Source organism: Platichthys flesus, chromosome 23 (genome assembly GCF_949316205.1).
Source record: "Platichthys flesus chromosome 23, fPlaFle2.1, whole genome shotgun sequence".
In the NCBI taxonomy this organism is placed as follows: domain Eukaryota; kingdom Metazoa; phylum Chordata; class Actinopteri; order Pleuronectiformes; family Pleuronectidae; genus Platichthys; species Platichthys flesus.
In genome coordinates this window covers 8,455,669-8,481,417 of record NC_084967.1, presented here as the reverse complement: position 1 = coordinate 8,481,417, position 25,749 = coordinate 8,455,669, and the positions used below count along the sequence as shown (strand labels likewise).

The window sequence follows — 25,749 nt, the reverse complement described above, 5'->3', positions numbered from 1 at the left end:
CACATTGATAAAAATGGTGATGTGAGTTGCCTCATTTATTACGATGCACTTATCGCTGTAAGCTTTACAAGCCGCAGTGAGTACATGGAGGACTTCTGTGACCTGGATTCCATCACACTAGCTCAATATTGACTTGATATTCATGAGGGTGTGCTATTTGGTCCAGTTCCCATTAAAAATCCACATCTAGTTAATTTATATGTGGTTTCACAAGAGGTCTGTGGGGCAAGATATCGCATCTTTACGACCAACGCTGCTAAAATTCTCTCACAGAACGAATTCAGGCTAGGTCAGTGGCGGGGGTGCACATGCAGAAAGGTCGCTCTCGCATGCAACAGATTCCTAGTGACAAGGACACAGACTAAAGAGAGGAAGGGATGTTCTATGGTGAGTGAGTGAAGTGCAGTTACGCAGAAACGTCAAGGTCTGAATGTCTGCACGGACGGTAAAAGCTTTATCGACGTTAGCAACTGTGGGGATACAAATTCTTATCTTAAGTGACAGTAATACGAGTCGTTATAGTCAGTACAGTGAAATATGGATCCTGTGTCTATGTGTCCTGCTTGAACATCAATATGGAACCCAAGTGTGTCTTTGATGCATCTCCTCTGTCAAATCTTTTTCCATAAAAACATGTGGCCGAGGATTACGAGACACAGGCAGTGTCAGACTTGCTTGTCTTAACATTGGTGTGTTTTGGAACTATTTACGAATATTTGTTTTCTTGGTTGTGACTCATGTCCAATAATTTCAAGCCTCTGGTGGGATCCTTTAAAATGTCTCCCCCGATGACTCACTTACACAACCCTGCAAACCCCGGCCTGCCTGCCTGTCTGGTGTGTGTGTGTGTGTATTCTTGTCATCTGTGTGTAATTGCATCGCGCGACTTCCCGATGTTTCTTTCAGGTCAGTGAAGAAGCGCTGTCGGTTTCGGTCTCGAGTGCTTTCTCCTGTCGCTCTCTCGCTTCTTTCCTTAACTTCCGGCGCCTTCCAGACCTGCAGATCTACGCCGTCACTCCGATCCCGGACAGTCAGGACGTGCTGCAGAGGGACGGGGTGCCCGACAACATCAAAAGCTTCTACAAGTTCAATCACATCTGGAGGTTCAGATACGACCGGCCCTTTCACAAGGGCACCAAAGACAAGGAGAACGAGTTCAAGGTACGGGGGGGGACGGGGACTCACCAGAAATACAGAAGAATATAGGCAGCCACATGAAGCATGGGTAAGTAGGAAGAGGGAAGTGTCATATACACCTTTTCATCTTCCGTATAATTTCCTCCCCCTTTTCACTCCATACAAATCACAGAATTTATTGCGGAACGAAAATAAGGCATTAAAAAAGAACTCGTGGGCTCCCGCTGCTCGTGGAGTCGCTGCAAGATGTCGCGCTCTGAACAATTTTCAGAAACGTTCAATTATACATTTATGATTGCATTTTTTTTCTCGCTGCAAACCGAAACACCGTCATTTACTCCCGTTCTTACCATCGATAGTGAGCCTGTGAAGGTAGTGACAGTTTGAACCTGCACCCAGGTATTAGTCCGCGTGTCGCAAATGTTTTATTCATCTTGACTTCTGCATTACTAATTACCCCGAAAAAAACTGATACCATACTGTGCTGTATAAAGCTTCGCACAAAAACACACACACACACACACACACACCTCAGACCCTGATATTAGGCTCATAAATATTCAATGATAACACACACGCTCGATGCAGACGTGTTATCGCAGCTCCATCAAGGCTATTTGGATAAATGTAATCATGATATCACATTTCCATCAGGACTCGACACTGCTGCCCTCGGGTGGGAATAATAAATATGGTGAACCTTTGTGTGGTGACAAGAGCGTGCGGCCTCCTGCATATGGATCTGTCACGATAAAGAAAGAAAGGGAAAAAAATCAGTTTTCAAAGAAGCCTGTGTCTTCAGGGGAAAGGTCAAGACTTGAGTTCTTTTTTTCCATCTTTTAACTTCTCTGCTCTCTACACTGTAACACAAGTGGTGTTCAGGTCCGCCCCTTATCCTTAAAACGCCCCAAATCAATAAAGGGCAACGGGGTCGTGTAGTGACATGAAAGCCTCCGTTTCTACCTCAGGACGCTGGATCGATGCGGCGTGTCAGCACTTATCTGCCCTGCTGGAGTGTCCTTGAGCAAGACACTGCATCCTAAACTTAAATTAAACGGCACGCTGTCATCACCTTGTTCCTCACTTGGCTGTGGGGAGAGGGCTCAGAAGAAAAACCGCTGTGATCACGGTGATGCAGTTTCACCTTTCTCCCAGGGTCTCCCAGATACACACCCTCCACCAATCAGGAGTCAGTCTTAGCTGTCAATTATGAAGTTTGATCCTGTTTTTATTGCATCAATCAATTAAAACCATCTATTGAGAAAAAAGTATTTGAAGTGTACTTTTACTTTTGAGTTTGGTCCATGTCCCATCTGCAAACATGGAGAAGGCAGGATTTATGACCTAGACAGCAACTAGCCACCAGGGGGCAATTTAGACGCTTTGACTGCAGTTCTGAGGATCTTTATATGAAGTATTTTTTTTTTCTAATTAAACAAAATAAGCAATGTTTATTTGAGAAAAATAAGCAAAATTAGATTTAGTTTTGATAGAGATGGAGAAGCAGGACAGAAACTAACAATTACAATTATGGGTTGATTAGTTACTGGTGAGAATTTTAATCAGTCCTTTTTCAAGTAGAAATTCACAATTACTCGTTTTAGCTTCGCTCCCGCAATTTTGATGATTTACTGCATCTCTTTTTCTCATGTGATGATAAACTGATCATCTTCGCTTAGTAGGAAGAAAAAATGTATCAACAATTAACTCTTAAGTAAAAGTCGACTTTAATATTGTGAATTCAAACATAGACAAGAATTAGCGATATAGAAGTACTGGGCGGAGACTCGGGCAGGATGGAACTTCACTGAGCACACATCTGGCATCATTAGGTGAAGCTTGACCCCAAAATTTCTTCACACGCATACAACAAACAGAATAGACGATACTGTGAGTGCGACTCTCTCATGTTAATCGCCTGCTGTGAACGCTACAGTTTCCATAGATCGCGTGCTGTCAGAATGACCTTGTGGGAGGTTGGCGTTTTGAAAGCTTGATGGCTGACAGGCCAAGTGGTGGAACATGAATGATGACATGAGATATAAGACACGGCACCTGACCTACACCTAAAAGTGGGTGTTTGGCAGTGGGTGCACTCAACATGTTTTTCCTCGCATTAGGCCTCAGGAATTAAAGTGTTTGCATCAGGCATAAGTAGCTATGGATTTTATTATTAACTCTTGAGTGTTTTCGTGTGTTCCTGCAGAGCCTGTGGGTGGAGAGAACGACCCTGACGCTGGTCCAGAGCCTCCCGGGCATCTCCCGTTGGTTTGAGGTGGAGAAGAGGGAGCTGGTGAGTGACACAGACATAAATGCCACACAGGGGACGCCGTAATACAATTTTACTTACGATTTAGAGTATCGATTCAGGCCATTACATCGAAAAACAATAAGAGCCCGGGTCATGAGTTCAGGGTCATTGGACATATTTGATTTCCTACATTGGATTGCTTGGATGCTAAATGTCATTACTTTTCCAACCAATATTTTCCTCAGGATTTTTTTTTTTCAATACCCTGTTTTTTAGCCAGGAATCCTTTTCACATTTGAGTCCAGTTCTGCACCGTCTTGCACGTAAGTCCCCCTCGGACACCTTTCGTCTCGGATCTCCTCATTCAGATCTCTGAGGAGTGGGAGGATTCGAAAATGCTGTTTTGTCCACAACCGATTGTCTGTCTCTGTTTGTGTAAGCGTGGGCTCCTTCGTGCCGAGCTGCTGCAACGTGCTGTGTGTAATTGTGGTTGGTGAGCCCAGTGTTATTCTGCGATGGTTATGCAGTGCAATGGCATATAAAATACAGAACTGGCAAAAGCTCTATTAGCAAGGGGATTAAGCTTTGTGGGAGACAGAGGAAGAAAAAGAAAGGGGAAGATAATGTTTTTGTGCGTGAGTGTGTGCTAAAGTAACCATATACTAATCATGTGTGCGTTTGCAGCAATACAGAGTATGTCTTATATTTAAAGCTGCTGCAGTCGTTGTCTTTATATTAACAGTGGCTCAGATGTGCAATGTGTCACTGGTAGAGATAATACCACACATCACCCAACCACGCACTTCCCTCTCAGCTCCTTGTTTTTGTGTCACAGCCTAAAATGTTGGTGTTTTGATTCAGCCTGACAGTATTGGCTTTGTTTTCTGATGAAGCAAGCAGCACCTAAACAAATTTGACACTGAATGCAACTGACCCCGTACCAAACAAATATAATGGTTGAGGCCTTCCGGCCTAGATATCCTGGTTGTAACTTTTATCATAATGGACCTCAGCACTATATTTTGTTTTCAGTTCACCTTCATTAGGGTTGTTTTATTCCCACCTTCAGATTGTAAAAAGCTCTTCTCTTGATGTACTTTATTCCGTCCTCTATACCCACTCCCTTCGCAGGTGGAGGTAAGCCCGCTGGAGAACGCCATCGAGGTGATCGAGAACAAGAATCTGCAGCTGCGCACATTGATCACCCAGTGTCAGAGCCGGCAGATGTCCAACATCAACCCTCTCACCATGTGCCTCAACGGGGTCATCGACGCCGCTGTCAACGGGGGGCTGGCCCGCTACCAAGAGGTATGGATGGATACGTGGAAGAAATGGTTGGAGTTTTTTTGTAGCGAGGTGTGAGAAGCCGTGACTTATGGATTGCCTAATGATGCATGAAGGTGGGTTTTAGCGAGGAGATGTATGGACAGAAAGCGTTTTGCAGAAGGTGGAGGGAGGGAATAGATGGATGAATGGATGCGTGAATGGCCGGGGTAAAGTCTGACCAGACGGATAGATGAGTATCGAGCAGGAAGGGGTGGAAGCGGGGAAAGGAGATGGATGGTGATGGAGGAATGGATGCATGGGAGGATAGACGTGGGGAGAAATGACAGACAGAGGGATTGGAGGAAGGAATGGAGCGAGATAAATGATTTAAAATGGCCGAAATAATGAGAAGGGAGTGTTTGATGCTGCTGGTGTATCACACGCTGAAGGGGCAGCAACATCCAGATATGGTCAATCTCATTGACATACACTTGTATCTACTGCTCCTCCAAAAGCTCCCTGATGGGAGACAATTGCAGGGCAACAGTACGGAGCAATTTCTAAACCAGGAGGAGCACAATTGAAGAAAAATACAACTAAGGATCTTTCTCATAACAGACTGAGTGGCTCAGGCGACGAGCTCTTTGTCGCATAGCAACCATTCTTTTCCTCCGGGAGTGCATATACGGGGTTGAACGTTCATATGTGTGTGTGTGTGTGTGTGTGTGTGTGCGTTGCGTGCAAGTGTTTATTAGGTTTGTGTAGGAGAGCGTGCCTCTGTGAAGAAGTAGCCCATTAGGGTTTGTAGGATACTTGATAGAGCAACAAAGGCATGGCTTTGCTCAAGTGCTTTCCACCCTTACTGCCATTACAAAAAAGAAGCACACTTTACTTTTATACACTGTTGGCTGCTTCCGTTCCCATGCATGCAAGTGCGTAAATGCTGTTTCAGTGGCTAAAGATTGACCACCAACTTCATTCGACCATTTCTAAATTGTACGTTTATATTGCACACTATAGAAAGTATCGGTTTTATTTAGCAAGAGTGGGACCCAGATGGAACCATTTCTACAGCAAACATGTTGCCACTCACATCGGCGCTCATTTTTCTCATCGCAGGATCTCTCATGCAGCAGTGCCCCGCGGAACGCGCCTCTGTAAATCTATTAATTTCTCAGCGTAATGCCAATTGACAGCTGTGGAGGTTCGCTCTGCAACAAATGAAGGAGAAATTGTCGTTGTTAATATTCAGATTTATTGCTTAAGTATGAGTCGAGGCCCTCAAGGGGGAATGCTGTCTGATTTATTCCCCCCCCCCCACCCTCCCCCTCAGCATTCCATCTCTAATTGGACTTTCCTAATGATTAATTGAACCACTCCATGGCGAGGTCCCTCTCCCTGCAGCCCGACGACAAATTTCCATCACTCATTGAAGATTATTGATTATTTTTCGCTGGCTTTTCCGGACGTCCTCGGATGGAATTTTTCTTGCCTAAACATAATTTCACTGCTGTGCACATTTTGAACACTCCTGTTGACTCCTGCACTGCATTCATACTTCATAATAACGTAGTAATACTGTTGAACGAGTGGAACATCATATCATGAGCCGTGCATACTAATTTCTGCTTTTTTAATAAAGGTTGTTGTGTGAGTGGAATACTGTTGTTCCTTGTTTCCCTGAGCCATTGACTTGATTCATTGATGAGTATCTCCTTGTTTGTGTCTGCTCCCTTTTGAAGCAGCATCTTTTTCTCTTTAATCGGCATCGAGCTCTGTTTCTTTGGAGATAGACAGCTGTGTCCCGAGGGGAGAAATTGTGCTGATCTTCTTTTTTTTTTTTTTTTGCAATCTCCCCCCTTTTACCTCGTGTTTCCCTCTGTGGAGATTTGAAGGCGTGATAGCCAACCAGGGTATTTCATCAGCCAGTTGTCTCGCCCCTTTGCATACTCTGATGAAGATTTAAAAGCCTTTGCCATAATCCTCAGACACATCACAGGTGTTTATGGCGTCGCAAACAGCGGGGACCTGGCGTTATCGTGATTCAGAGCGGACCGGGGGCTTTTTTCATCTCAGCCGTTTCTCTTTGGAGTTGCTTTCTTGTGTTTATTTTGGAAGGCTATGTCTGGGAAAGCGGAGAGAAAGGGCGGTAATCAAGGAGCATGATGTTTTTGAAGAGGCGTGATCTGTAACAGGAAAGCAAAGACATGAATGAACATGAAAAATGCTTTCAAAACCTGAGACCGAATTGGCCCCAAAATCAAAGTGTGATCATTTAAATCCTCAAACGTCCGGTTGGCACAGAGTTGGTGTATTTTTAGCAGCTTTGCAGCTTTGTTCTGGTCCCTGAAGTTGATATTAATATCACACACTCAAACCCAGGCAGGAATATTACACCACATCAGAGCTTGTTGTTAGTTTACACTGTTTGCTTTTTTAACAATAACATGAACAAAAACTTAGGGGCACTAATTCACTTTGTCAGCCCAGCTGGGATTCAGGTATCACTGCAATGCAGAAAGCGCCAGTGCTTCAGCTCCTGGTGCGTGTGCGTAACAGATCCTCTGCATTCTGTTTCCACGCAGGCCTTTTTCGTGAAGGACTACGTAATGAATCACCCCGAGGACGGAGAGAAGATCGGGCGTCTGAGGGAGCTCATGTTTGAACAGGTTGGTAAATAAGAGATTAAAAGGTGGCGTATATGTTCCTAATGTGCTTCATATGCAAGGGAAAAAAATAACACTGTTTATGATGTTGATATATAAATGATCTGACAACGAGTTTGTCCTTTGACATGGAAACGAAAATATAAAATAACCTCGGATACAGCTTGTGACACAACACGCTCCCCAGAAGCTCTCTTACTCGCTTGTTCTGCAGATGAAGATTTGATGAGGCTTTCAAAAGCTCCACAACAAACGACTGTGTGTTGTTTTTTTAATGTGACAATGCTTTAATGCCATTTAGATTAGAAATTAATATCAGGATTAAGGTATTTTTGAAAGGGGATAAAATGTTAATCAGGTAGAGTAGGTTTATTGGTGATATGTATATACAAAATTTTATTATGATAATTAAGAGTAAAGTAGACGATAAAGAAACGTATTCATTTTGGCTTGGATACTGTGTGATTTGCAGCTAGTACCATGTTGAGAACCTTATACGTTTGTGTTTCTGTACTGTGGTTTCTTATCAGCCAACAAATATGTTGATACTTATAAAAGATAAGCTAATGTTGGCCAATTAATCAGTTCAGCTGTAGCACATAAAACGCATGACGAGATAAAGTTGATTTATCTGATTTGACCCATATCATTTCCAGATATGTCACCTGATTAAATTGTTCCCGTAAAATCATGTAAAATATTGCAATTTACATATAATATCTTCATATTTTATTTAACCAAGCATAAATATTTTATCGTATGATATCTATGACTTTTATTATTTGGATCTTTGTTATTATAATTTCTTGATTCTGATTGTTTGTGAATTCCTTATTGTTTGTCGTAAATCATTTTGTTGCTTTTATTGAAAAGTGCGAAACAAATAAAGTTATTATTATTATTATTGTAATGTGTGGAACAAACGAGCAGAGATACACAGATGATGTTGGGGGAGACTCTAACTTGTAGCTCTCCTCTCACAGGCTCATATCCTGGAGTACGGCCTGGCTGTGCATGAAAAGGTTGTTCCTCAGGACATGAGGCCTCTCCACAAGAAGCTGGTGGACCAGTTCCACTTGATGAAGTCCAGTCTCGGCATACAGGTAAGGCAATACATGGGGACATTGAGAGTTTCTTAAGGAGACATGTGAGGCTCTAAGGAAACATGTGAGGCTATCTTAGTTTCGTCTTTCCTTACAAATTTGTTAAAAAGCTCAAACTCTGAAAACACTGGCTGCTCCTGAAGCTCTGGATACTTCAGCACCATGTAGCATACATTTGAATAATGCACCCCTATTGGCTAGTCTGGTTCCCTTCCTGATAAAGCCCGGTCAACTGGCAGCAGAGGTTGACGTCTGCTCCACACACCATAGGCGGTTGCCCACTCATAACAGAGTGGACCAGCTAGCCAATCAGAGCAGACTGGGCTTTATCAGGAGGGGGACCCTAAAGAGACAGCATCTGAATCCAAGTGTTTCAGACAGAGGCTGAATAGAGGAGCTGCAGCAATGGACAGTATGAGCAAAGTTATGTTTTCTGAAGATAAGAGCATGAAAAAAGATGATTATGTCTCCTTTAAAGTTAGTTTGTGATGATAAATCATGCGTAAGAAAGATTAAAACCTTTCAACTTGTATCATCTTTTTTGCTCTAATCATTAATGGAATCTTCTACAAAAGCACCCTGTGCCCCCCCTCATGGAGCACTCTGTGTCACCCCTCATGGAGCACTCTCCACTTAATGTGTATTTCACTCGCATACCTCATGCTGGTGTGAATAAGCATTTAATCGTGTGTATTTCCTCATCTCTAATTTGAAACCCCAGGAGTTTCCTGCTTACGTTGGCGCAAGTCCGGTGCACTTCACCAACGGAAGCCCGCGAACCTGCAGGAACTCTGTGCCCAACATCATCAGCCCAGACGGTGGCAGAGGGATTGTCAGGCGGAGGTGACTCCTTTTCTCTCTTCTTTAATATTCTATGTTGTATGTATGTGTTTTTATTGTCTGTATTGAGTATCTAAAAAATAAACTAAATATACAACATTTCAAGGTAACAATCATAATAAAAAAAAAAAAGGAATCCATCCCCCAGATCCAGGCAAAGAACCTTGAGGTTGAGAATGAGAACTAACTAACTGATCCCTTAGCTCCATGACCTGGAGCAGATGAGAACTTCATACATCAGCCGCCAAGAAAAGAGAGAGCGAGTTGGGAGGCTTCAAACATGTGGCAACCATTTTTTTTACGTTGCTATAAGCCCAGCTAATAGTGCGAAATCAGATTTTGAGTGAAAGTTATTCCATAGTCTTTCAGAATGAGTGTAACAGGCGAGCAAGGTAGCATTATGTCAAACCGCTGAAAGAGATTATGCTGCGTACACACATATTCAATTTGGATAATAAATACAATATATTCAATATTGAATAAATTGAATGTCACTTCGTCTACCTTAGGATCAGGATTTATTTTGAATTACTCCTTTGTGGTGTCTGACCTTTCTTTGCTTTCTTGATGTGCTGCCCTTCCCTGCAGACATCGGTCGTCAGCTTAGCTGGTCCCCCCCCCCCCCCCCCCGACTCGAACATCACGCTCTCTTCTTCTTCCTTCGTTCTTTATGAGTGTGCCTCCATCTAGGAGTAGAATGTGTGTGTGTGTGTGTGTGTTTGTGTGTGTTGATGTGTTCACTGACTCTACCACTCTGTCTACCTGCGACATTCTGCCTCCTCGGCCTGATCCCAGGGGGCACGGCCACACAGAGAGAATACACACAGTCACATCACCTCAATCGCCATGTGACATTTCGTGTTTTGCTTGTTGAGTTTTGATTTTGCTTCCTTTCGTTTGCCAACAAAAAAACGGTTTACAGTCCTCTGCTTTCACCTTCCTTTAAACAGCCACATTGTGTTTGTTCCATAACCTTTCTATTACACTTTGACCTTTCGCCAGATAAATACTTGATGAAATGCTGTGATTGCCGAATCGACTATTTCATTCTAATCTGACATTTCCTCCCTGTTTGTCTTGTTCCCTCTTTTTCGTCTGACATTGCTCGGCCCGTTCTGCGTGATTTTTCGGTGAGTGAAAATTCTCAAAGCTAATGCAGCATCTGTTTCCATTTATGAAAAGCTGCCACAACCATCTCTCTCTGTCCTTCTCTCACCCTCAGTCCCCTCAGCTACCCGGCGGTGAACCGCTACTCCTCGTCCTCTCTGTCGTCTCAAGCCTCCAATGAAGTCAGTAACATCACGGGACAATCGGAGAGCTCAGATGAAGTCTTCAACATGCAGGTACAATCTCTCTCTTCCTCTCTCAGGCTAAATCCACACCACCATGGTTCTGTTTAAAAACACTTTACCTCTGTTATGAATACACTGTTTGTCAACACTGCATCCGAGTTTCAGAATTTTGGAAACGCTGCTGGTCCCATTATAGATTGAAAAAACTCAAGGGATGGAGATTTTTGATTACAAGGAAGTAGAGACAGTCACAACAGTTGCTGATTGGGTCTTTTTGAGTCACAATGGAGCCTTTGCTGATTCGTTAGACTTCTATCACATGACCCCCTTCATAAGAAAACAACAGACATTAGCCTTGGCTGCCTGTGTAGAGCGCAACATGGATGATCAATTAAAAGTGTTTTTGACACCGATGTCATTCCTAACAACTGGTTGTAGTTAAATTCTGTATTTTACTATGACAGAGTTCTGAGTAGGTTATTATATTAGTATTTTAAATATCTGTGTACACCTTCATGTGCAGGCTGTGCGTTTTCAGGGGCTTTAGTATGTACAGGGATTTAAACTTAGCCAAAATACTTGTGTGGACAGAGTTTAAAAACTCAAAAAAAAAGCTGCCAGACACCCAGTGCAATCTCCTATGCCTCACCACACACCCAAACAAAGGCTCTTAAGGTAGTAGATTGAATCCACATCCCGGCGTTTGGCCTCATGCTCCCTGCAGATTTCACTTAAAATACTTTTTAATCCACCCTCCGTCTGTTCTGGCCTCATTCCTCTTCTCCTCTGGCCCCCTTTCCCTCTCCGCCTTCCCCTCTGTTTGTCTGGAGCTTTGTCTGGCCGAGCAAATTGTCGTGATTATATCAAATAAGGACACGATTCTTTGTGCGCTCTGTCCAGGGAGCCTGCCGGAGTTGGGCAGTAATCTAAACTGGATTTGGCCAATTCAGAAAGCTGCTGACAACTCCTGGCAGGCTTGTACTCCGCACCTGGCAGGCCTGGAACTATACAGCGAGGAGCATGAGGGGAGAGAGAGAGGATCTGACAGAAGAGATTACCACGTTATATTTGATCATCCTAGCTTTAATTCTATAGATCAAGTAGCGTTTCGTGTAAGGTGTATTATCACAGTGTGTAATTGTGGTTTAAATTAAGCTTAATCTTGTTGTTCATTGTATATCATGTTAACGACGTGTACATGATATTCTGTTGGTGATATTAATGCAGTTGTCTCTTTTGTCGTCTGTCCCCCCACACAGCCCAGTCCGTCTACCTCGAGCCTCAGCTCCAACCATTCTGCCTCGCCCAACGTCACCAGCTCAGCACCGTCCAGTGCCAGAGGTGAGACCTGCGCTCTGCGCCGCCCACTCATGGTGCAACGTGATACACAGTAAACAGGTTTTAACCGATATCTCAATCCAGAGCGGCTGGCAGACAGAGGTTTCTCTGGCGAAGACAGCGAGGTTAGACAGCTGGGGGGATCCATGTGGAGGAGGGAGATGAGGACAAGGAGGGAAAAAAGACAGAGAGAGAGAGAGAGCAATGAGAATACAGGCTTGAATGGAAAGTTAGAGGCTGAGAAATAGAGAGAATACGAAATGAGCCAAGATGAAAAACTGAATTGGGATGAGATGTGGGGACAAATGCCGTCGAGAGAAACATGCACCCAGTGAACAATCAAGAGCCAGTGAGAGACGAAAACAGCGATGTGGAGTGTCCCTCTTTGACCTCAGTGCGGTCGCCAGGCTAGTGTTGAATCTGGCTGTCCAAGTCCACCTTCACAGTGGAGTGTGAACAGCTGTGTTTTCAGCCTGATCCACATTGTAAAGATTATGAATTTATGATGACGTTTACGTGAGTGTATACACCCCCCTTTGGCGAGCTGCCGGCATTCGGCTAAGATAGCCTTCCAAGTGCCATCGTCTTCGCTAATGGATTAAGATCCACACGGTAGCTAACACCAGATGATAATGGTATACCGATAGTAGTTGTGTGTTTGGTTGCATGCGATTCCTTATTTGAGGGTTTGCACGTGTCTCAGTCAGCTGTAATTGTCCAGTGTTACAAAGGAGGTGAGGGAGGGAGGGAGGGAGGGAGGGAGGGAGGGAGGGAGGGAGGGAGGGGTGTGTGTGTGTGTGTGTGTGTGTGTGTGTGTGTGTGTGTGTGTGTGTGTGTGTGTGTGTGTGTGTGTGTGTGTGTGTGTGTGTGTGTGTGTGTGTGTGTGTGTGTGTGTGTGTGTGTGTGTGTGTGTGGCAGGTCATTTATCATGTTGTGGAGCTTGTGAGGCTGAAAGAATGGTGTGGAGTCTTGGAGAGAGAAGAGATTGGCCTCTCCTGATTTGTGGCCAGCATTTGTGGCTAACAGTCGAACACCTTGCTGTTATTTGGTCCCTTATGCGTTTGCACGCGCCCTTAAGTGTGTGTGTAAACGTGTGTTAACACTGTGTTATCTCATACTGTGTGTGTATTACAGGATCTCCCCAAATGGCAGAAAAACACAAGCATTCCAGAGAAAACGCCTGTTTGTCTCCGAGAGAGAGACCAGTCAGTGCCATCTTTCCCAACCCCCTGGACCCTGCACAGGTAAAACACACACACACACACACACACACACACACACAACCACAATTTTTGACCATAATGACTTCTGCATCGCCTAATTGTTAGTACTAAAACATAGAATTACACAAACCCATAGACACAAAGACTGCAGAGTTTTGCCCTTTGAATCGAGTTGTCAATTTATTAGTTTATTTATTCATTTAAAACGCACATTCCAGCACAACAAACTAATGTTCCCACAATACCAACTAGAACAACATGATACTGCAGGTTCTTCTCTCTCGCTAAAGGGCAGTACGTCACACAATCCCACACGCTCCGTCGTCTGTGAAAAAGCTGCTGTAACAGAGACTTATTGTGTTTTTGTTGCTCAGAGTCATACGTCTTCCAGTCAATGCTGCTGGGACAGTTCCCCTGTTTCTCTTGTCCAGTTGAGTCACAAGAGTGGGTTTGATGTCGGGGAGGGAAAGAATGATTCCAACCTGACAACAGTGAAGCACTGCTCGCTGCTAATGGAATATTGATTATTACAAACATAGATTACCTGTATACATTCTACTGTAATTACAGCAACTGGGTAAAAAAACCCATCTTATTTATATATGTTGGAGGATGGATGTGCTCACCGACTGCTACAAACAGCACTGCTCGACATATAGATCCATACTCATTCAACACTCTTTCTCTCCATCTCTGCTGCTGCTGTCTTTCCTCCATCTTTTCTTAGGGAATGACTTCACACTATATTTATTTACTTAAAATAATAATTTATCTTTGCTTTGCTTTAAAACTGCTATATACCAGTTTTATATTGTGTTCTTGCTGTGTGTGTTTGTAATGAATGTGGGCTCATTCTTCTGTGTGCAGAGAGCTCCTCCCCATCAGATAGGAGACTCCACTTTACCACGCAGTGACCCCAACCTCTCAGCGCCAGACAAAGGTAAAACACTGTTATTTTTGTATCTCACCTCCGTGCATTGACCTTTGAATATACTCTCACCTTTCACCACCATGAGAATCATAATGTCAGCCTGTGACGAGTCATATTTTTTTTAACATAAATGCATGAATGAAATGTAAATGTGCATGTAGGGTGGGTGGAGACAACGGCTTGTATAAAAACTACACCCAAAAGATATACGAATGATTAAATACAAAAGAGTCAAAGTAGACAAGTTGCATATCTATTGCAACCAGTGTGAGCTAATTTAGCTGTGCTCAATGCAAGGACTGTTTATAAAGAACTGCTCATGGCTTCAAATGACAAAATCATATGCAAAGAAGCATTAACTCATTTAATAGTCAGCTGATTTAACTGCAAAAATGTAATTTAAAACTGCTGAAGTGCCTGAAACCTGTATTTTCTCAAATGACCAGCAGGGGGCAACTCCACTGGTTGCAAAAGATTAAGATTAAGATTAAGATGCATTTATTCGTCCCAAACACATGCGCAGACATGCAAAGGCACACTCATGCAGGTAGGGAAATTTAATCTCTGCTTTTGACCCATCTGGTGCAGGACACACAGAGCAGTGAGCGACCATGTACGGCGCTCGGGGAGCAGATGTTGGGGGATCAAGGTGCCTTGCTTAGGGGCACTAGACAGGGTAGGGAGACTCTTGGATTTGTGGACAGATCACTCCAGGTTCGTCTTTTGTTGTCTCTCCGTGGAGTCGAACCAGAGACGAACCAGAGACATTCTCTGCCCATAGTCCAAGTTTCTGCCACTAGACCACCGCCTCTCCATAATAAGTGCGTTTCTATAGAAATCAACAATTAAATGTTTTCTCAATTAAATTCTAACATCTTAATACATCATGGTGTTCATTTTGTAAATGCCCCCACTTAGAGTAAAATAAACAATTTGGCACATTGTCTATTGAGGCGTGGCTACTCTGTGATTGACAGCTAGTACTGTCCAGTGGGCGCAGGTTGCAGGTGGGGCTGGGCGTGCAGTTTCCTGGAGCTCTTAGTCAGGCTCCACCCTCCGATCCTCCAAATACTTCTAGTTTCAAAAAACCAAGATGAAAAATGCCTTGAGTGTTCAAAACGGAATTTCACAAACCACTGGGTGATGTCATGGTGGGTGTCCCCTTGGCCAAAGATCACCTCAAAATCCTCTTCCATTTACCTCAGGGAGTAGATCGTCACCGTGGAGCTGCAGGCCGTGGCAAGAAGTCCACTATTTCCGTCGCTATAACACGTTAATGCTTTAACTATATTATATTGCATGGTTGCTGCAGCAGTAGCCGACACCTTCTCTATTACTCACTGATGCTAACACCACTGCCCAGCGTGGTGGTCATCTGTCTGGAAAAGCAGTGTGAGTGTGTAACAGTTCGACCACAGAGCGACTGGAGGCATCTGTCTTCACACAGCTGCTACAGGGAGCATGTGAGATCACACACACACACATGCTGGGTTTTCATTATAGCAGAATCTGTTTAGATTATAGCATTTGATCTTACCTTGGTGCATAAGCTTGATAAAATGGCAGGCTCTTTCCCTGCAGGGCTAAGGGACATGCGTGACATTCATAATCATATGTATGAATCCATATCCCCCAGGTTGTCATTTTGCTAAGCAGAGCCCGGGATCCATTCATTTATTTATGTTTTTAAGGAGAAATGCGCATGTAAATCGAGAGCTGCTCCCAAGTGTGTAATTAAAACACAAGAAACCTGAGCGGTTTGATTGCCTTTCTCTGAACTTTCCACAAAACTGAACATGTGCAGTTTTTTTCCTCCCCCTTGTTCATCATGGCCGCTCGCAGACGCAAAACAGGAGCAGCTTTCAAAGCACTTTGTGAAGTAATTAAGGAGACGACGCTTCGGAAGGAGGCGCGAGGTGTGTGGATGCGAAAGCTTCCGTGAGACTCGCACAGGAACACACACGCCCCTCCATGTTGATTGGAGTGGGATCTGTGAATAATGCAGCGAGAGACAGATGAACTGACACAACGTGGTGACATCACACCTTTGTGCATATGACAATAAAAAAAGGCGCAAGAATTCACACCAAACCCGTGACTGCATAAAAAAGTGTGATTCGTCTTGAACCTTTAACTCTGGATTCCAAATATAGGCTCAGTAAAATATGTTGTTAAATTATGACGACATTTACATTCACCTGGACTCAAAGGATGAACAGATTCGATCTGATATGTTTTGGGCCATTACTCAAGAATGAATACGCTCATTATGACTAAATACATTGTAAAAATCCCTTCAAAGTCCTCACAGCTTATATGAACTTTAAAAAAACATTGGGTGTAAACTGCAGCTTAACTTTTTTACAGAAACTTCTCCCTTTAAAGTCTGAACGTCTAAAGGTTTGATTAACAGTGACCTGTAAACTAATGAACAGAACAAGGACACAGTAATATTTATTATTCTATAAATTATTAAAAATTCATACTTAAGTGAGCACCAATCAAACTGAACTGGTGTTTATTTCCACCACAAAACTCCATTTGAATATTTTGGGTGTGTTTTTTATGATAAACCATTTCATCATCCACTTCACACATGGTCCCACCCCTCCACGTTGTCTTTTGTGTTGTCCATTTCCTGTCATGTGACTTGTGATGTCTCTGTGTGCTGTGAAGTGAGACCCACACCCAGTAGCTGGAGCCTAGACAGTGTCAAAACGGGCGCCCCATCCTTCACTGACTCTGTGGGCAAACTGCTCTGCCCTCCTGTCCCTCCTAGGCCTCCGTACTCAGGTAAACCGGCCCGTCGCTGCGACTCCTCCAGTGAAGAACGATACTAATCTTCCTCTCTGACTTTTGACACCTGGTGCTTTCTCCGCCTCTTCTTGGCATTCCCCCCCCTCCCCCATCTGAGGCTCTCAGCTGCCGCTTCCTTCGCTTCAGCTCACACACACGACGACGCCAGCAGCTTTGAGAAAAAACTGAAATCAATGCCGATTGATATTCCAGTCAATTCCCGGATTTGTATATTTGCTCCTTTCGACCCCCCTGAGAAATGCATGTCATTATCTCTCAACAACAGTTTTCTCCATCATCAACTCTGACTGTGTTTAAGTTATCTACTTATTTACAGATCTAACAGATTCCACTTATTTCCCACTGCTCTGTGTTGTATCACGTTGCCCAGCAGCGTTATGAGCAGATGGAGTGTTTTTCCCCTCCTCCCCTCCTCCCCTCCTCTTTCGTGCCCTCTCTGCGTGGAGCAGAGGCAGCTGTTGGATGTAGAAACAGCTTAAAGCAGCCTTAAGGACCTGCAGGAACATCAGCACATATTTGATTCATTGACGCTTTAAGCGACTGGCCCTCTCCTCGCCGTGTGTGTATGTTTGCATGACTCACGCTGTGTCATCCTCGTGTAAAGAAGAAAATGCACCGCTAATTTGAATTGGGCCTCTTTTCTTCTCTGTCTCTCTCCCCTGACTGTCAGCAGGCTCCTTGGCTAGAAACACGAGGTCGCACTCGCCCGTCCCCGTGTCCCGATCGCCACAAAAGGTTGGTTATGTTCCTGTCACTCACTTCCTCTCTCCTTCTAGTTTTCAGTTTTGGGGCTTTTCTCTGTTTCGCTTTTTTCTCCTCGAGACACCCTGCTCAGCGACGGGTTACGCACGGTCCCCTATGTGAACGTCCATGTGTAGATCTGTGACCTGTCTGACTAGTCGCATCGACTTGGTTAGTGTCAATGCATCCGCCTACTGAAATAGAAGTACCTATGAATGCGTGGAAAGCCGGACCGGACCCTCATTTCAGTACAAATGGAACCATTGGCATGAACGTGAGACCAGACACTAGAAGCCTATGTAGTTCTTTGAGATCAATGTTTTCAGGTTGGTGAAATATGTGAAAGTTGATGATGACGCCTCAGACTCCAGAGGGTTAAAGCAACAAGAACTCAGCAGTACATTACTCACTGTTATTACTGCCGCTTTAACAAATACACCAAGTTCTGTTTAGAATTCTTTCTATTTAAAATAAATTCCTGGCTGGATATCAGTGATAATCGCTGGTTTTTCATGACTTTCAAGTATTTTTAACTGATCAGCAGCTCAGCGTTAATTCCTGGGCCTGATTAAACTGTGACTATCAGTCAGTTCCACACTTCTCACAGGAGATCGTACCCACTCATAAATATTACATAGAGCATGAACAGACATTCAGAGCTACGACTGGTAAATCACTCTCCCTAAATCCAAGTCCAAATCTTTCACACCAAAGTGAGCATGTATGCGCAGGTTACTTTTTAACGTGAGTAAACCTGTTCAGAAAAGGTGATTGACTGTTTCCCCATTGCCAGTAAAGCAGCTTGCCTTCCTGCTCTTCCCCTCAGGAACAACAGATTCAAAGTCACTAATGCACCCAAAAATGAAGTGCTCTCTCACCTCGCTGTCTCGCCAAATCTGCCCATTCACTCTATTGAATTCAGTCTAGACCCGGAGCCGATGAAATCCTGTGTCTGCTGCAGAGTCATTTGAAGAGGGAGTGAGTGCTGATTGAATCCATTGCAGACAAAAGCCAGATGTTAGTGGGTGTTAGTTGTTTTGTTGACCAGTGGAAAGAGAGGGGCGTCAGTGAGCCATCAAACTCATTTTGAAGCTGCTTTTTTAGGATTAGAAACCTCCCGTAATTGCTGCTTTAATTCAAAATGGATGGGATCTGTCCTGCATGAAATAAACATGCAAAACCAGACAGATTTATTCAACTTGACAACATGCATTTGTCTGCGAATTTAAATTTCAAAGCGTGAACCCTATTTGTGTTTTTTCTTTCCCTTTATAGTTCATGTGATGAAAACTGTACTCCATGTTCCCTTTAGCTTCTCTAAACTATGTGATAGAACAAGTTTTTAATATCTCTGACCTCGTTTATTTTTCTCTTATTCAGTTTATCTACAGATAACTGATTACTCTCACTTTGTCTCCCAGCTCTGATGTAATGTTAATCAGGCTCTTAGTAGTTATAGCAGTCTGCAGAAGCAGAGGAGGTTGAGTGGAGGTTAACTACGCAGTGAATGAGTTTGGTTTAGAACCAAAGCTTTTTCTCTTGTTAACTCTTCTTTGTGGGCTTCGTCACAAGCAGCAGTGCTGAGCTTCTGGCTTTGTTGCAAGTGTGATGTGTCTTCTAACATGTGACAGCTGAGAATGTGTGTGTGTGTGTGTGTGTGTCTGTGCGCGCGTATGAGGTGTATGAGGGAAAGGAAACTAAAGTGTGAGTGACAGCTTGGCACTCAGCACACTCTGTCAATCAGATTTGTGTGTGCATGTGTGCTTGTGTGGATTGGTGTGCGCCTGTCTCCGCATTTGTGTGTTTCGGCGACAGAAGAGGCCTGGAGCGAAGTTTCAAGCTGCCCATCACGGCGCAGCCAGAGACTGGTCCTCCACGGACTTCCAGCAGGCCCCATTATCTGGCACACCCACAAACACACACACACACACACAGACACACACAGGCACACACATCAGTCAGGGGCCCATTACCAGACCACAAACCCCAGGACAGTAGCGAACCGGCAGAAAACTCACAGTGCCTGACAACAGCTGCACATTCTCATCTCCAGAGGTAGAAATCATATTTAGTCGTAGTTTTAGTCTCTCTGCTGAAAACTTGACCAGGAGTTGAATCAGCTCGTCAGAACTGTATTAAATACAGTTACAAGGCTAACCGCTACGTGGAAACGTTTGGTCAATTGTGCATGTAAAAAGGATGAACTATTTGTGTAGACCCCTTGTAGCATGAACAGTACAACCTTACTTATCAATTGCATACTCCACTAGATCCAATTAAGTCCCAGCAGATATAATAGCAGAATGGTGTAATTGCTTGGAAAAACATTTTCGATGAGTGATTGGATTTTTTGAGGAGGGGCTGGTGCAGCATATTGCCTTATTTCAACTCAGTGCACAGGGCCAGCAGACGGGGCGGAAAAACCTGCTCCTCTCAATCTGTTCACCGACTCAACTTTCTTCTCTCAGTTTTTATTGTTGTTTTATGGCTGTGTCAGCATTTTGGATTCACTATGGTCACATGCTTACCACAGAAATGGCTCACAGAGTTTCTGAAAGACAAAAAATGCAGAGAATTTTTTTTTATCTATACTGCTTATCCTCTTGCTATGAGGAAACAGTGATAACCATTGCACTAAAATTTCATTGAGATCATTTAATCGAAACATAATCACTATACAGTATAAACACAATACAAATCAAGAGCGGCAAGGTGGTGCAGTGGACAGCACCCAGAAGACCCTTTAAGGATAGATGGATGGAGGGATGAATGGAGGGATGAATGGAGATTAAGTAAGGGTAACTATAGGATGCTTCATTTCAGTGGTTTCCAACTTAAAGGTCAAAAACCCCAAAGGGTTCCTGAGATGAATCTACAGGGAAACAGTATGATTACAAAAAGCCCTGAAGAAATGTGTTGTATAAAAGCATGTGACATACTTTATCTAATTGTTTGAGCTTCAAAAAATCCTTGGATTGAATCTCTCTGAGAATTAAAAAAAGATAAAAGAAGTATATATCACATCCTGTTGTTTCTTCTCCCTCCAGAACTCGGTGCCACCGTTCACCCCTTCGCCCACCGAGTGCCAGTCGACCAGCCTGGTCTCCAACTCTCCCGTCCTCTCCGGCAGCTACAGCAGCGGCATCTCGTCGCTCAGTCGCTGCAGCGTGTCGGAGGCCTCGGGCACGGAGCTGCCCGCGGGCGACCACCTGCCCCACCCGCTGCCTCCGCCCTCCACCTTGCCAAACTCGGTCTCCAGCAGCTCCGACGAGCCCATCCGCAGGGAGAACAAGACCCCGCCTCCTTACAGCGTGTACGAGAGGAACAACCCGCGCAGACCTGTGCCGCTGCCCCACAGCCTCTCCATCCCCCCACAGATTGACCCCCCCGCGCTGCCGCCCAAGCCTCACCAGCTCCGCACGTGCAGCATGAAGCTGGACGGAACCTCGGACCCGCGGGTCCCCAGACCGAGGCCTCTGCCCAGGAAGGTGTCCCAGCTATAGATGCTGGTGAGGGCTCCAGGTCTAAGGAGGGTTTGTGGAAGGAAACAACACTGGCGTAATTTGCACTTTTCTACTGGGCACTCACTTGTTCTTTTTGTGATCTACAGTTTGGCATTCCTGACCTTCTCTCCAATTAAAGAAACAGGCCTACCGATTAACTGGCAGTCCAAAAAACAAAAGGAAGAAACTTTCTTTTTGTATTTACTAGAGGGCATTGCATTGACTTCGACTCAGTCATTCAGCACTTTTAGCTCTAGTGCGTACAGTAGGTCGCCCCGGTCAGTCGCAACATATGTTTACCAGAACACAGTTTTTGATAGATGTAATAATCTCAAATATATGTATATTGGTATATATGACAGTTGTTTTTGCCTTAAGTATTGGAAACAGAGTCTTTTATCCGTGAGTCTTGCACGTTTTTTTTTTTAACAACTCAGTACATTTGTATTGGATGTGGCTAAAAAGGTGCTAGAGGCCTTTAGTATGCATTTCAGTGACGTGTAGTAGACTAGGGTGTGTTCTCATATCCACACAATCAATGGTACAGAAAAAAAAACGTATTTTAATTCGATATAAATTAAAGAACCAGAAAAGTTTTTAAAAGCTAATTGCCGCAACTCTTCTCTTCATAAAACCTTCAAATGAAGAGTTTACCATTGGTCATTGCCAATTATGTGAACACACCCTTATCCTCCTGCATGATGTAAATGATAACAGATATTTAGGGGGGTGGGGGCTACCAAGTATTGTGCCAAAGGAAAATGTACAATGTGCTGTAACAAAACTTTTTTCTTTTTTTAAAACTGGGACCTGGACTCAAGAGGTTTGGGAAATTCTCTGCTGAAGAGACATTTTTAAGAATTGAAAAAAATGAATTGTACCCACTCATCCTGATTGAAACTGTAGTTTACATGTAAACTCTAGATAAGCACAAACAATATTTTATCATCTGCTCCGTCACCGCGGAGTCTCTGTGTGATGAAGACGTGATTGAAACTGGAGTGTTGCTGTCAGCGGTGACCTCAAAAGGCGCGTCGACTGACTCTATCACAGAAATATTTACAAATTAATCATTGTCAAATATTTGTACAGTTGAGATTTACTTTCTTTTTGATTAAAAAATGGACGTGAGTCGACTGCACTATAAATAGTTGCTCGGTTCAACGCCATTGTCGCAGGGGAGGACGTGTTCTGTGGCGGGCGGACTTCAAACAACTTCGTGAAACAGATGGACATTTTTTGGTATAAGATATTCATCAATCTTAAATATTGTGCAAAATTTTTGTGGGAGGGTGTGGGCGGGCGGGGGGGAGGGGTTAGCTTTTAGTATTGTTTGTATGTTTCTTGAGAAACTGTAAATTATACGATGAGATTAATGTACGTATGCCAAATATACAAATTTGTGTATTACAATTAATGTAAATATTGTGTTTTTAACAAAAATGTAGCTATAACAATTTACAGCTTTGAATGTAATGTTGAAGCAGCAAATGATTATTATTATTATTATTATAAATGTTCAAACTTTTATGGTTTTGTGAGTGTAGAAGATCATGCGTAATGGCACCTAACACATTTACAATTTCAATAAACTGCCCTATGTAATACAAACGCATCAATAGACAGATTTCTACGTGATGAGAGCAGAGAGATTTGTGATGAACGTTTGTTTCTACTTCCTGTTTGTGTGGGTGAACAGCCTCTTGCTGTGATTGAGGATCTTAAACTGAAACCACTTACTACACAATCGATTATTAGACGTTCTGCCTTTCCTCCAGGTTAACACAATTTGGGGTGGAAGCAGGAACACAGTGGCAATTTAAAAAAAAAACAAGGAGGGTGCTAATTCACTTAAGAATTGAGAAAAACACCCAAGGGTGCGTTTAGCTCCTTGAAAATCGAAGTTGTCTCGGGTCAGGAGGAGAATCCTGAAAGAAATATGTCTGGAAACAGAGGTGAAGGTTTGTCTACTCTAATTTAAAAAAAGAAAAGCTTTATCAGAGTAATGATTCTTAATTAAGGCATTTGGGGATATTGGAAAACACGGATATAATTATATTTTCGTCATAAAATAAGTTTTTAATTTGTCTAAAAGCAAAACCAAGGTCGATTTTAATGAAAACACTGACTTGTTATATTATAATGTGTGAATTAAAAACCATATATTTTACACAATGAAAATCACAAGGTTAAAGATGTGAGCCTGAAGGTCAAGAGCACCTCATGAGATTATTTACACCTGGAGCTGTCACATGAGCATCGTCCATGTTCAATATAAAACACATATCTTGATTATTAATTGTTATACATAATTGTTGTGTATAAAAGTTATCAGGTTCATTAACTGTGGATCTTATGGATTCTCCTTCTACAATCTAACCTGCTGACCAGGTGAGGACAGTTAGCGGCGGTTAGCATTAGCAGGGGGATAAACAACATTTGTGGACTGAAAGGTAAAGTTGAGCTTTTTGAGTGAAAACAAACACGGTCATACTCATTGTGTCGCCCGCTGTTCAGGTTATTCTTTATTTATAAATGGAGCTGGTTTGCTTAGACATGTTTGTGTCGCTTTTGGCCTGCACATTACCCTAGCCACTGCTAGCTACCTTCCCTGATAGCGGTGGCTAGCTCCGAGTTAGCCACCTTCTCTAATAGCTGTGGCCATCTTGACGTTAGCCATCTTCCCTGATAACTGTGGATAGCTCTGTGTTAGCCTCCTGTCAGCCATGTTTAAAGTGAGATTGATTTAATTAGTTTATGTAGTTGGTGTTGCTTCCAGATATGCTAACGTTGGAAAACGGCTAATGAGGATGCTAATGTTTTTTATCCCCGCTTAGCATGCTAACACACGAGCTAACGCATTGAACATGCTGCTGCTAACCTGCTGGCATTAGCACCGCCGTGTATAAGTGCTAGCATGCCCGAGTCCTAGTTAGCTAACTACTGAGATGTGACGTGTTTGCAGTCTTTATGTTTAAAGAGTTTAAATATAAATGATCACGTAACAGCATTTAATTATTATTCTGACCTTAATATTACGTTCTTGTCCTGTTTATCCCAGTTGTAATAGTCTCTTGTTTTATGAATTAGGCCAATTTGGTATTTGTATTAGCCTTAAAGATGAGTTCCTGTCAGCAGGTATGTTAAACATATAAACCAAAAACAGGATTATGAATGTCACTAGTTTAACAAATTGTTGGTTATCTATGAACGCCCAATTTTGCCACTTTTAACATAACAAATATAACATTTGGCAGGCTAAATCAAATTCAAGAAATACAAACTACTTGCTGATTAACTCAATAAGTAAGTAGGTACAATTTCATTTATGCAGCACCATTCAAAACTTAAGTTAAGTGCTAGGTTAAGAGATTAAAGGAGTACAAACTGAAAGTTAAAATCATGTTGTGGGCATTTTAACATTAGCTCGATCCCAAGTCTGAGAGGAAGGTCTACTCTGCCCATGAACAGCCGAAATAGGACGGTTTGATCTACAGAGGATTTCCATGATCGGCATCATCAGCTCGCCCTGACCTTGTTGTCGTCGTCTAGCAACAGAGCTGCAGTTGGACTTGACAAGAAAGTTTAAATGTTTAAAAAAAAATATATCTCTAAGGTAAGCTGATTGGTTTAGTTGAAGCGAGATACTTGTCGCTTGCAGGCGCCATTACCTCTCGGGAAAAGGGTTCGTCACCGAAGCGTAATGGATTCTGGGATAGGTTGGTCGCGGGGATCCATGTATTGTAGCTTTTGTTCCTTGGGGATTAAAGGACACATTTGATGGACATATTTGAAGGAGCCTGTGAAATGGGACCGCCTATTCACGCAGCTGAGACGCACCTGTCTATAGATTGCAGCCTCTGGAGAACGCAACCTCTGAATTGATACACAGCTATAATTAGCTTGAAGGCTCCTTTCCATAAGTTTCTGTCACACAAAGCCCCATAGAAATCTAGCTCCGCCGCGTGCGATTCAGAAGGATGCACTTGAGTTACTGGTGTGTGAAAGGAGAGGACACATTCCCACATGGGAGCGAGTTCCCTGTTCATCACAAAGTGTCTAATTATCCCACTGCTGCAGTTGAACTGAAGACAGGTCTCACGCTGTAATCAGAACAACAGTTATGTGTTGATTGGACTGTGCTGCTCGACCGGGGGACCTTGGACAATTGTTAAATGTTTAGGCGTTTGTGTAAATTACATGTAATCCCTCAACGCCCTTGCTCAAAGGCGTACTGCGTGCGCTCGTCTGGAAGTCTTGATGGCGGATGAGGAACGTACACCACTCACCTGTCATCGCTCGTCATAATTGTTGGTGGTTGGCAATTTGACAGCAATTATCACGCCAAGGAACATGTTCCCTGCTTCAACGCTGAGTCTCCCTTTTAACAGGGCGGGGGGGGGGGGGCGTACTTCATCGACGGGAAAGACATGCCTTTGCTATTTAGCAGGGCCCGGGAGGATTGTTGTCAGTTGCAAACCTCCTCAGGCTTGTCAGTTGGCCCATTATTGAGAAAGGAGCTGCATTTAGCTGTACTGGAGACACACAAAGCCCCTCCTGGTTAAAGGACAAGAGAGAGTTAAGCAGGCGACAAATTTCTGCTGATCCCAGAAAGTGACATTTTTGCATTTGGGGTTCAGA

At 43.4% G+C, this 25,749-nt stretch overlaps 1 protein-coding gene across 6 annotated transcripts in view; it reads left to right on the top strand.

The window, feature by feature from the left end:
* dock4b (dedicator of cytokinesis 4b) overlaps positions 1-22,239 on the top strand; it is a 104,747-nt gene extending 82,508 nt beyond the window's left edge. For 2 of the 6 annotated variants that reach the window (XM_062382928.1, XM_062382923.1), the window contains 13 exons: positions 995-1,161; positions 3,344-3,430; positions 4,520-4,696; positions 7,240-7,323; positions 8,304-8,423; positions 9,145-9,266; positions 10,495-10,606; positions 11,815-11,896; positions 13,028-13,137; positions 13,984-14,056; positions 16,724-16,840; positions 17,538-17,599; positions 20,653-22,239. In XM_062382928.1, the coding sequence (XP_062238912.1) occupies positions 995-1,161; positions 3,344-3,430; positions 4,520-4,696; positions 7,240-7,323; positions 8,304-8,423; positions 9,145-9,266; positions 10,495-10,606; positions 11,815-11,896; positions 13,028-13,137; positions 13,984-14,056; positions 16,724-16,840; positions 17,538-17,599; positions 20,653-21,108 (1,769 nt within the window). In that variant the 3' untranslated portion in view covers positions 21,109-22,239. Of the gene's footprint in view, positions 1-994; positions 1,162-3,343; positions 3,431-4,519; positions 4,697-7,239; positions 7,324-8,303; positions 8,424-9,144; positions 9,267-10,494; positions 10,607-11,814; positions 11,897-13,027; positions 13,138-13,983; positions 14,057-16,723; positions 16,841-17,534; positions 17,600-20,652 lie in introns of all 6 variants that reach the window. The other 4 variants (XM_062382924.1, XM_062382922.1, XM_062382926.1 and 1 more) reach the window with 3 other exon arrangements.
* The last annotated feature ends 3,510 nt before the right edge of the window (positions 22,240-25,749 follow it).